The following is a 12,280-nucleotide window of genomic DNA, read 5'->3' on the forward strand; positions in this document are numbered from 1 at the left end:
TAATAATAATAATAATAATAATAATAATAATAATAATAATAATAATAGCTGGGCAGCAGTGGCATGTGCCTTTAATCCCAGCACTTGGGAGGCAGGGGTAAGTAGATCTCTGTGAGTTTGAGGCCAGCCTGATCTACATAGTGAGTTCCATGATGGCCAAGGCTACACAGAGAAACCCTGTCTTGAAAAACCAAAATAATAATAATAGTAATAATAATAATAAACCTTTTTCTGGCTTTGTTTCATTTAGGAAGTTACTTAAAAACTTTCAATATATCAAGTGTGAAATATCTATAAAGTCTCAGATATTTTAAATTTTTATTTATTTATTTATTATAATTTATTCACTTTGTATTCCCGCTGCAGTCCCCTCCCTCATCTCCTCCCAGTCCCACCCACTCTCCTTCTTCTCCCCCTATGCCCTTTCCCTAGTCCCCTGATAGGGAGGACCTACTCCTCTTCTTTTGAGACCTTTGCCTATCAGGTCTCTTTAAGGCTATCTGCATCATCTTCCTCTGTGGCCTGGCAAAGCTGTACCCCCCACCCAAAACACACACCAGAGAAGGTGATCAAAGAGCCAGCCACTGAGTTCATTTCAGAGACAGCCCCTTTACCCTTACTAGGAAACCTGCTTGGAAACTGAGCAGCCTATTGGCTTCCTCTGAACAGGGGGTCTAGGTCCTCTCCATGGATGGTCCTTGGTTGGAGTATCAGTCTCCGCAGGACCCCTGAGCCCACGTTTTTTGACTCTGTTGTTCTCCTTGTGGAGTTCCCGTCCCCTCCAGGTCTTTCTATTTCCCTCTTCTTCCATAAGGATTCTGGCACTCTGCCCAAAGTTTGGCCATGAGTCTTAGTATCTCCTTTGATACCCTGGTGGGTAGAATCTTTCAGAGGTCCTTTGTGGAAGACTCCTGTCCTGTTCCTTGTCTTTTTCCTACTTCCGATCCTGTTTGCCCTTCTGAATGAGGATTAAGCATCTTCCCTAGGGTCCTCCTTGTTGTTTAGCTTCTTTAGGACTATAGATTTTAGTATGTTTATCCTATTTATTATGTATACAATGTTCTGTCTGCATGTACACCTGCATGCCAGAAAAAGGCACCAGATCTCATTTCAGAAGGATATGAGCCACCATGTGGTTACTGGGAATTGAACTCAGTATCTCTGGAAGAACAGCCAGTGCTCTTAACCTCCTTAGCCCAAGACTTAGATTTTTAAGTGCACATTACTGTGCTTTACTTACTTTACTGTGATAGCTTGATACTTAACCATCTTAACATGTGCGGTAGGTACTGTAAACCACACTTCACAGGTGAGGGAACTTCGCCTCCTCAGCAGCAGTACAGTCGGGGCTGTGGGCACAGCTGCAAGGTTGGAAGTGGCATGGCCTGAGAAGAATCTCCCATGTGGGTCTGTGAAGGTGCTGATCTGGGGGAGGTTTCTGTAGAATCTCATCTCATCATGGTTAGAGAAACATTTCCTCGCCCTGTCCCCACACTCCGCCCTTTTCCCCTTTCGAATGCATTCTGAAAAGAGTGGCCCTGGTGAGGAGAAAGCCTCCTGGTGTATAAGATTGCAAAGTATCATGTCATACAAGACACACATTCTGCTGCTTGCTGGTTTGGTTTTATAAGCTACGGAGTTGTGTTCTGGCCCAGAATCATAAACTGTGTAGCCTTTGGCAAGAATTTAAACCCTACTCCCTAGAACCTATAAAGCTAGCATGCCAGAATAAAACATTACAGCCATTTGTACTCAGAAAGTGTGCTGTGCTGAGATGCTGTTTATTTCTTCCCATAATCATGCTTATGTTTCAGAATGATGCATGGTTACCATAGAAACTACACATTTTCCATTTCTTTGTATGATGTTCTTTCATTTTCATCTTTTCTTATACTCTTGGTTATGAAGATAGATGTTATCTTTTTTCCATTTGTATGATTCAAGAAAATAAAGATCTGAAAGTGTAAGCACTTAGCCACATTTTTGTCTCTTGTAGGTTTAGAGACAGGAACTTGAGCCAAGAGTATCTTCTAAGCTGGGTATGGTAGCTGATGCCTTCAGTCCCACCACTGAGAGGTGGTGGGCAAGCAGATTTCTGTGAGTTCAAGGCCAGTCTGGTCTACATAGCAAGTTCCAGGACATGCATGAGAGCCTGTGTCACACACACACACACAAAGAGTGTTTTTTAAACTTTCTGTTAGTTTTTGATGTATGATCTGGTCATATATTCCCAGCTAGCGTGTGTAGACCAGCTGACCCTGAACTCATAGATATCTGCTGGCTTCTGCCTTTCCTTCAAGTTCTTGGATTAATGACATATGCCACCATCCCCCGCCCTTTTTAGTTTTTTCAAGCCTTAGTTATTTTTATTTTATGTGTGAATGTTTTGTCTGTGCCTGGTGCCCTTGGAGGCCAAAAGAAGGTGTCTCCCCAGAAACTTGAGTTATTATGGTTGTAAGTCACCACGCGGGTGCTGGGAACCAAACCAGGTCTTCAGCAAGAGCAGCCAGTGCACTTACTGACTGAACCACCTCTCTACCCTCCAAAGACTATTACTTTTTTTTTTTTTTTTGAAACATATTCTTGCCGTTTTCCCTTTTCTTTCTTTTTTCTTTTTGGTTCTTATTTTATTTGATGTGTGAGTATATATTTTGCTGGTTTGTATGTCTGTGCACCACACTGTCAGGTAGGTGCAGAGAATCGAACCCAGGTCCCCTGGGTTCGAATAGTAAGTGCTCTTCACCATCAAACAAATCATCTCCTAAGAGTGTCTTTTCTAGGTATTTTTTCTGAACCCTAGCTTTCAAATTTTAATTATGCCCTGCTTCCTGATACTTTGTTTTAGACGATGTGACGAAGCATTTTTAGTTACCATATTTGGCACATTTGTTACTCTGCACACAAATAGAACTCTCTAGCGTTTTCATACTTTAAGGGTTAAAAATGAAGCTCTTCAATATATATGTATTACATACAATGCATATGCCTCATTAAATTCAAATTTTTAACTTTAACTGGATTTTACAGTAAATGCAACACTGTGATCCCTTGCAGTTTGCTGAAGGGCATTTTGCCAAAGCAGTTACACTTAAATGTTTTGTTTGCTTAATCAGTTGATTCGAGCATTCTAACTGGAACTGGTGTGCTGTTTATCCATGCTGTGTATTTTGGTATTTGGGGAATGGATTTTCTGAGTCAGCATCGAAAGTAACGATCGTTCTTTCTCCTAGGAATAATAATGGTTGGAGTCATTGTGGGCTCAAAGAAGACGGGCATAAACCCTGACAACGTGGCCACGCCCATTGCTGCTAGTTTTGGTGATCTGATAACTCTTGCCATATTAGCTTGGATAAGTCAGGGTCTATATGCCTGTCTCGGTAAGTTGACGTGAAACTAAAAATGATATTGTCCAGAGTCTTTTAACAGAAATGTAAAATGTTGTGGATCCATGATGACCTTCATCTGTTGGAACTAGAGACAAAATTGATTAGAAAACTGTAGCTTGTTGTACGTTTACCACGTGCTGTGGTTCTCATATTATTTTCTCTTACTCTGAGTTCAGAACTCTAAAATAATGTTTATCCTGTGTAATTTTTTTTCCTTTCTGCCTCACCTTTCTGCTTTTCTTTCTTTGTTTTGTTTATTGAGACAGAGTTTCTCTGTGTAGCCTTGGCTGTCTTGGACTTGCTCTGTAGACCAGGCTGGCCTTGAACTCACAGAGATCCACTTGCCTCTGCCTCCCAAGTGCTGGGATTACAGGCGTACACCACCACTGCTGGCAGAGTCTGATGAGTAGACTCTTATGTGTAGACTCTAATGAATTGTTTTAACTGGATTGTATGTTCTGGGACCACTGTCAGTGGTAGCGAATGTGATTTGTGAGCATGAATTAAAATCAGAATGTTTTTTTTATCATGTCAAGTTTACGTGTATGGGGGTGTGTGTGTGTGTGTGTGTGTGTGTGTGTGTGCATGTATGTGTGCATGCTTGTGTGCATGCATCAGATATCTAGTTAAAAAAAACACAGAATTTCGCTATAACAAAATTATTTACAAGCCAATCCAAAGGCAAATATTTATTCACAAATTGCCATGGGTTCTATACAGCCTCGTGGTATAATTTAGAATATATCTACAGTATGCTTAGTCTGAAGGATCTCCAGAAGTGGTTTTGAACTCTAGCAAAGCTTTAACCTCCCATGCATTAAACCTTGTATAACATTTGGCAGCAAGGAGGAAAGCTTCCTTCAGTATCTGACCCTGCCTTAGCTTTGATTTGATGAGTGACATAAAGACTTACTGTATGTCCAGATACATTTTTTCTCACTTGAAAATAGGCGCATTTGCCTAAAATAACGTGTAAGACAGTAAGTGGCCAGCAGCATAAGCTGCCATCGCTTTCTTTCTCTTTGGATATGGTTTTGTCACTGTACAGTACACTGGACCGACACTCAGTGCTCAGTTCCTTTTCCTTTCACAGGAGGCACAGAAAAGGGGACTTGTGTTATTAAAGAAATAACCCTAAATCTTGTCTAATTTTTATTGTTGGGATAATAAATTGATTCTGCTTTTTCCTTCTCTGAATTATGCAATTTAGGTGCAATTTAGACTGGGGGAATAAATGTCAGTTTACACCCAGTATTGGAGACTGTGGTGGACTGTTCCCCACCCAACTCACAGGCAGACATCTGAGCAACTGTGGTCCTCACCCTGTAATACCAGGCTGTTAAGTGTGCTGGGGAAGGGAGGTTGTCTAGCCAGGCGTGATGGCACATACTCATAATCAAAGTCCCCGGGCAGCTAAGGCAGGAGAACTGAGAGTTTAGGACCAATGTATGAGACCCTGTCTTGGGATTGTCATCAGTAGGAAGCCAGGGAGAGCCTGAGCAGGGTGCACAGAGTCCCTGTTACTAACCTTTGGAATGAGAGAAGTCTCTCCTGTGTTAAGGGGAGAAAAAGAGAAAAGGGACATACAAGAGGTTTCTTCCTGGCACTATTAAGGGATAGAAATGCCACAGATTAACCGGGTGTGACTACACGCCTATAATCCCGGCACCACATGGTAGCTCACAACCAGTCACAAATGATCCGATGGCCTCTTCTGGCCTCCTGTGTACCAGGCATGCATGTGCTACACAGACATACTTACAGATAAGATACCCATACAGATTAAATAAGTAATAAATAAATAAATCGATAAACAAACAACAGGATCGTACCGTGTTGTCATCCAAAGCTTGCACTGTTTTGAGTGTAATGTGCCACACTGAGGTTGGATCTTGGTGGGGTCACACTGTGTATCTGAGGCTGGCTCTGAAGCAAGCTCACCGTACATCAGCGTCCTGAGTATTGGGATTGCGGGTGAACCAGCACATCCAACATCACTTTGATTGTTTATGGTGCTTCAACCGTGATGAGGACTAAGACAAAGAACATTGTTACCGTACTTTTAGAACACCGTATTTTTAAATATTGCTTAGGATATTCTAGGCCTTTATTTGTCTTCTGAAAGTTGGCTTAACATCATTCAAGTTGCAGTGTTACAGATCCTTTTCATTTCATCCATGTAATTGATGCCCCCAAGGGATTTCCCTTTAAAGTGGGCTACCAGTTAATTCCACAGTTAATATAACAGCCTGCAGGTGCTCCGAAGTGCCAGTGTCTGGATTGCCGAACTGTGTGTCCTGAGCACTAGGGGGCCTCAGAAACTCAGCAGTTAGACACCTAGCATTTCATTCTGAATACAAAGATTACAATTAGGCACGTTTAATTTTTAAGATTCTATTCATGTTGCTGAGAAGCCCGGTTCTTGGAAACAAAGTTTCTGAGCTACGCTGGAAACACTGAGCAGTGTTGGGAAGGAGGATCTTTTTGGTAGATGTAAGCTCTGGCTATAGAGGCTACATACTACAAAGGATGGAAGAATCAAGCTCAGGAAAAGTTTCCCAGGGTCAGTTCGTGACAAGGGCACAACAGTGGTAAATGTGTATGTGCCCAGTGTCAGCGCTCCTAACTATATAAAAGTTAACAGGCTGGAAGGGCCGTGGAGAAACAGTACAGGAACAGTGGCGATTTCAGCACCTCTCTTTCAACAGTGGGCACGTCGTCCAGATGGAAGTGCAGTGAAGAAGCCTGGACTTGAAGTGGACACTGTCCACATGAACCTGACACCCTACAAAATGTTCTACCCAGCGACCACGTGGTGTGCATTCTTCTCGTGTGCACAGATCATTTTCTAGCATAGACCCCATGGTAAGCCATGAGACAAATCTTAGCAAATTGAGGAAGTGACCACCATCTCCTATCTTTGTCACCATGATGATGTGAAACTAGAAAGCAGTGGCAGAGGGAAAAGTGGAAATATCTAAATATACAGAAATTCAACAGGACACCTCAAGCAAGCAGTGGGTCAGTGAAGAACTCAAAATGGAAACTAAACATCTTAAGCCAACGAGAATAGGAGGAGTGTTCACCGGCCCACAGGTTGTAGCATAGGTGGTTCTGAGGAGGACACACAAAGCTGTAAATGCTTGTATTAAAGAAGATGGCGAGCAGTCTAATACACAGCAGGAAACTGAAAAAAGAGCGGAGTTAAGAAAAAAGACCAGGGTTAAGAAAAGAGTGAAGAAAGGAGGTAAGTATGATTAAACCAAGTCAAAAAGCTATACAGTAAGTCAACAAAATGAAGGGTTTTCTTTCATATAATGAAGAAAGTTGACAGAGTCTTAGCTAGACTAAGAGAGAAAACTTGAAGCGAAATAAAACCAGAAAGGAAAGCACAGGTATTGTAATGAGTACCTCAGAATGGAAAGGATCACAGAGGCTATTATGAAGAATTACGTGCCAAAACCTTAGCCTCTGGGGGATGGATACATTTCAGTAAACACATACCCACTGAGATTGAATCTGGAAGAAATATAAGACCTGACCAGACAAGTTCGCTGGAGTAGTAATTAAAAAGAAAGAGAATTGCTGTGAGTGTGAAGCCAGCCTGCGCTGCAGAGCGAGAACCTGCCTCAACAACTCTAATAGATACACACGTAAGTAAATGTTAAAAGATTAAAACCCAGACAACAAATGCTTCCAGGAAGTGTTCCCAGCCCGGTACCAAACCAGAGACCCTGAGAAAGCTATTGGCTGGTAGCTCTGGTGGGCAGAGCTGATGCCTCCTCCGTAAACTAAGAGCAGAGTTAAAGCTCCCCCAGCTGAATGCATTGCCTCTGTGATGATGCAGGGCGGGAGCAGCCGCTCTTGCCACTTCTGCTTGTGATCACACTAAGGGCTAATGAGCAGTTAGACGTGAAAAGGCATGAAAGGCATACAGATGGAAAAGGAGTTAATAATTTCTGTAGATGACTTACGTATGAAAAGAATAAACTCTGAAGATTCCACAAAAAGGGTTTCAGAACTGGATGAAGGTTTCAGAATGTGAGTCGTGGACAAAACTCAGTTGCATTCCTTTATGCCAATAAAGATGTATCTGCATTAGACATGGTGATGTGTGCTTGTAATCCTAACACCGAGAAAGCTGAGTCAAGAGGATCTTGAGTTCAAATCCAGCTAGGTTGCATGGCAAGCTCCAGGCCACCCTTGCTTCATGATGAGATCCTGTTGATAAACCCATGCATCCACCCATGCATCCACCCATGCATCCACGTGTCCATCAGAGCTTATCTGAGTTGTTACGTCACTTTATTGAGGCTTCTGTGCATTTGACTTTCTCTGCGTTTGGTCCGTGATTATGGCTTTTCATATAAATACACTATTCCTTTTCCTCCTCTTTGTTTTAACTGATTTAGTTTACTTCAGGAAGTTGGTGGGGTGGGCAGCGACGAGGGCGCCACCTGTGCACACTGCTGCCTGTTTGCAAGTGCAGAGTTCTCCACAGTGCTGTGTTTTTCATTTAATTTTAACATTTTGCAGCACCCTTGGTGCCGTTTACATATTAGGTGTTGAATGAATTCAATCTTTAGAAAGTACATCATTCCTTTTGAAAATGATTTAGGAAAGATGATTAGTATTTATTCAAGTGGCCCTGTGGATGACTTTGGCATGGTCAGTGTCCACTAATTTGATTGGTTGTAGGAAAAGCATCCTTGGTGCAAGGACCTGGGTTAGAGAAGTTATGTACAGTGTCTTGCCTCAGCAGATTGTTCTGGGGATTCGTGTCACTTCAGAAAAGTAAAAGTGGCAACGCAGGGCAAGGAAGATGTGGTTCAGTTGGAAAGAGAAGAGGAACTATGGTAGTGTAAGTGCTGGTTTATTTGATTGTGGTATGCTTTGGAGTTGTTTCCAGGGGAAATGCAAAGGCTTAGGCAAAGGCAAAGTTGCCACATGCTTACTGATGTTTGAAAGCTCTGAGAATGCATCACTGAGCCAGCAACTGGAATACCTTGAACAATGGCTGTTGCTGTTTCTTTTTTCTTGTTTTCACATTTTTTTTAAAGCAGAATTGGAGCTTATCAAGAAAAGGTTTTCACATAGATTTATGTTTTGGCATTCAGGGAGAGAAAGCATGTAGGAAAATGATAGTGTCTACATGATCTGGGCTTCTCAAGAGCCTTGGCTGAAGTGTCCTTAGTAGTGGTAGTTTGGCTTCTAGATTGAAAGGGTTTCTGAGGAGCTCCATTTTCTATTAGTAAATGAGACCACAGGGAGAGGTCCATTTCTGAGATGTGTGGGATAGGAGTACAGGCTGACAATGTGAAGCCACAGGCCATGAGGGTGGAAGACATGCCTGCTATACCGAGGGAATAAATGGGTTTTAACTGAAGGACCTGATGATGGTGTTCGTGAGATTCTTGGAGACCTTACACCTGGGAAAGGGGTGGGATTGAGCTCACAGGTCAGCTTGGCCTTCAGCATGGGTCACTGCATCTTAACACTCATATTGAAACATCCCTGTAAAAAGGAATAGTGTCTCTGTGCAGGCAATCTTCACAGCAAAGTTTGGCTATTGTGCTGAGGTTCTTGGCCCTGGGCTAGAGAAGTATTAACCAGACTCAGGGTTCAGTAGTTCCTCTCCCTTCCCATACTCCTTTATTTTCTCTGCTTCCCTAGTGTACCTTAGTGTCTCTCTCTCTGGGGCCTCAGTTCCTTAACCTGAAGGGTTTCTGAAGCCAAAATCTGCTTTTGTAACCTCTGCACTTCTCAATCCAGGGACTGAAAAGTTTGCTGTGTCTGATCTCAGGGAGGCAGGAGAAGGCCCCACCCTGGAGACGTAGAGAAACTTCACTAGATGGTGCTCTGGGAAAGGAGATGTAAAGACTCAAGATGCTGAGGCACAGAAACAGTAAACACACAGCAACAGATTTAGTTGTCTAATCCTAAAATTAGCACAAAAATAGACTAAAAAATTATCATGCACCTGAGAACTCTGATGATAAGTCATTAAAACTTGAAGCAAAATTTGAAATGGAGTTGAATAGAAGGACCGAGGACACATTGCCCTAGTTTCAGTATTCTGCTACTTCCATTTACTTGTTTGTTCATTTGTTCATTTCTTTATTCATTTATTTGGGTGGGGAGTGGGTATTGTCCACCATGGTATGCGGAGGTCAGGACAACGTGTGGGCTTTGGGTCTTTTCCTTCCATCCTGTCAGTTTTGGGATTGAACTTGGATCATTAGGCTTAGTGGCCAGCTCACCTGGAGAGCTTAGGTGGGAGAGCCATCTCCCCAGCCCACGTCTCCTCTTTAACACCAGCAGAGGTTCTCTCTCATGCTGCTGAAAGCCTATCAAGGATAGGCTTATTTAACTTTTTTTGTAGGATGATTCATTTAACTTCTAGTGATTGGTTTGAGCACACTACTAGTAAATTCTAAGACACCAATAATGCATCGGTGTCTCATTAAGGAAAGAAATCAAAGCATTTCCCCATGGTGTCATTTAATTAAGAGTAAGGTCAGACTGAAATTTTCTACTTCTGCCCTCTGTCTGTTGTATTGAATCTGTGCCTGCCTGATGTCTGTTTTTTGATCTATCCTATGTGGCTGTGTTTGTTTCTGAGTATGTTTGTCATGGTGTATCTGTCTGAGTGTGTGGCCCTGTCTTAGTTTGGGTTTCTGTTACTGCGACAAAACACCATGATCAAAAAGCAAGTTGGGGAGGACAGGGTTTTTATATTCCTATATTGCTGCTTATCAGAGGAAGTCAGGACGGGAACTCAGATAGGGCAGGCAGGAACCTGGAGGCAGGAGCTGATGCAGAGGTCATGGACGGGTGCTGCTTTCTGTCTTGCTCCTCATGATTTGCTCAGCCTGCTTTCTTATAGAATCCAGGACCACCAGGCCAGGAAGGGCCCCACCCATAATGGGCTGAGCCCTCTTTGCATCAGTTGCTAATTAAGAAAATGCCCTACAGGCTTGCCTACAACTCATCTTTTGGAGGCATTTTCTCAATTGGTGCTTCCTCCTTTCAGATAACTCTAGTTTGTGTGTCAAGCTGACATATGACCAGCCAGCACAGTCCCTAAGAAGGGACTTTGCTCTCTCTCTCTTACTGAATAACACAGGAAGTTTTTCAATGGAGAAGGAATGAGGGTACTTTATATAAGAATTTAACAGGGTTTTATAAGAGATGAAGTGACTGACTCCAACAGACCTGGATAGCAGTATTACAGACATCATTGTTCAGCAAACAATGTCCATGTATTATAGTCGACATTTATGCTGTATATTCATTTTATAAGACTGTTTCCACAAATGATTATCATAGCACACATGCATTATTTTTTAGTCAGGGGCATGGAAGAGTACATAATTTAAGATTACAGTTGTGTATTAGCTTGGGTTGATTACATGGGAAATCTAAGGCAAATAAGGCTGATTGTTGCATTGTTCTCTTAAAAGCAGACTAAACAGGCTGAGTATACAGTAGGACAGCACCCTTAAGTCTTAAGTGACCTCAAGGTGTATTATTAATTCTCAGCAAAAATTCCAGTCTCTTAGAATGTAAATTATTTTGATTATATTGCATTGCCCCAACCCCTGGGCTTAAGAGTAAAACCCATTGGGCTGTAAACAAGAATCTACCAGAAATTATGTACATCTAGCATGCAGAATATAGAGAGCCACCCCCAGAGGGAATTCAGTAGTGGAGTATGTCAAATGGAAAGTAGTATACGGCTGTAGTGACTATGCATTAAACTAACAGCAAGGGAAAGCAAAGCAATGATGCACACCAAAGCATAAAGCAAGGTTACGGCTATTGATGGATCTATGAGTGGGACTTACCTTCGTACATGAGAAATGTTTTTCTTTCATTTGAATAGAATGTTTACATCTAACAGTTTACAGGTTTAAGCAACTTCATCTTCAGGATGTTCTTGAGGCTGAAAGACTCAAGGAAAACTTCTATTCTAGAGGATAAGGCCATGATAACATTTTAAGTTCTGGGTAGAGCAGGCATCTAAGCAAACACCAGAAGATCTGAGTAAGATCTAATTGTCATTTTGGGCATGGTGGCTCACACCTTTAATCCCAGCACCACTGAGGCAGAAGCAGGTGGATCTCTGTGAGTTTGAGGTCAGCTTGGTCTACAGAGTAAATTCTAGGCCTGCTGGGAATACATAGTGAGACCCTGTTTTCAAAAAACAAAACAAAACACAAAGATCTAATTGCCAGTTTTTCGCTAGGCATGCATCCGTTTTGTGGTGGGTTAAGTCAGAGCGGTGGCATGGCTTCAGCTCCTGGTTATTACAGATGAAGAGCAGACAGCCTGCTGCCCTTCTGGGTTGTAGACTTTATAGTCTTATTACCTAAAGGCACATGTGAGTAGAACACTTAGTGTTTTTCTCCCTATGTGGGATGAGTCATGAGAGTCTTTAACAGTTTTCTACTCATCTGCTGGGAACAGTAGAATCTATGTTCTTGCTGAGTCCACCATGTCCTTGATGGGCTGCCCATTTATTTCTTGCTTCTGTGTAAGATGGGCTTAAGTTGAATTCTGGGATATACTTACAGCCATTTCTGTAACCTCACCTACCAGCATTGCTCCAGTTGTAGCTTACCTTGGCCACCCCTGTGCTATATACACTAGCTATAGAAGTGAACGGAGGGTTAGAAATGTCCCCTTAATTTTAGGTCACAACATTCAGTGGCAGGTTTTATTGTTGGACTGTGCGGAGTGATTGCCAAGGCTGCAGCTGACAGTAACAGATCTTTTCTCTTTTGGACATTTCCACCAACACTGGTTGCTGCGGAAGTTCACTTAAAAAGGGGCCAATTAAGACAGAAAGCCTTTCTATCCAAAGGGAATGAACATTTATTGATAAATTGATT

General features: G+C 42.3%; 1 protein-coding gene across 6 annotated transcripts in view; it reads left to right on the forward strand.

Annotated features, from left to right (window-relative positions):
• The window catches only part of Slc41a2 (solute carrier family 41 member 2), a 107,818-nt gene that overhangs the window by 41,438 nt on the left and 54,100 nt on the right, over positions 1-12,280 (forward strand). For all 6 annotated transcript variants that reach the window (XM_055627890.1, XM_055627893.1, XM_055627889.1 and 3 more), the window contains exon 6: positions 3,231-3,377. In XM_055627890.1, the coding sequence (XP_055483865.1) occupies positions 3,231-3,377 (147 nt within the window). The remainder of the gene's footprint in view (positions 1-3,230; positions 3,378-12,280) is intronic.

The sequence above is a fragment of the Psammomys obesus genome, unplaced genomic scaffold (genome assembly GCF_907164565.1).
Source record: "Psammomys obesus unplaced genomic scaffold, mPsaObe1.curated_primary_1811, whole genome shotgun sequence".
In the NCBI taxonomy this organism is placed as follows: Eukaryota; Metazoa; Chordata; class Mammalia; order Rodentia; family Muridae; genus Psammomys; species Psammomys obesus.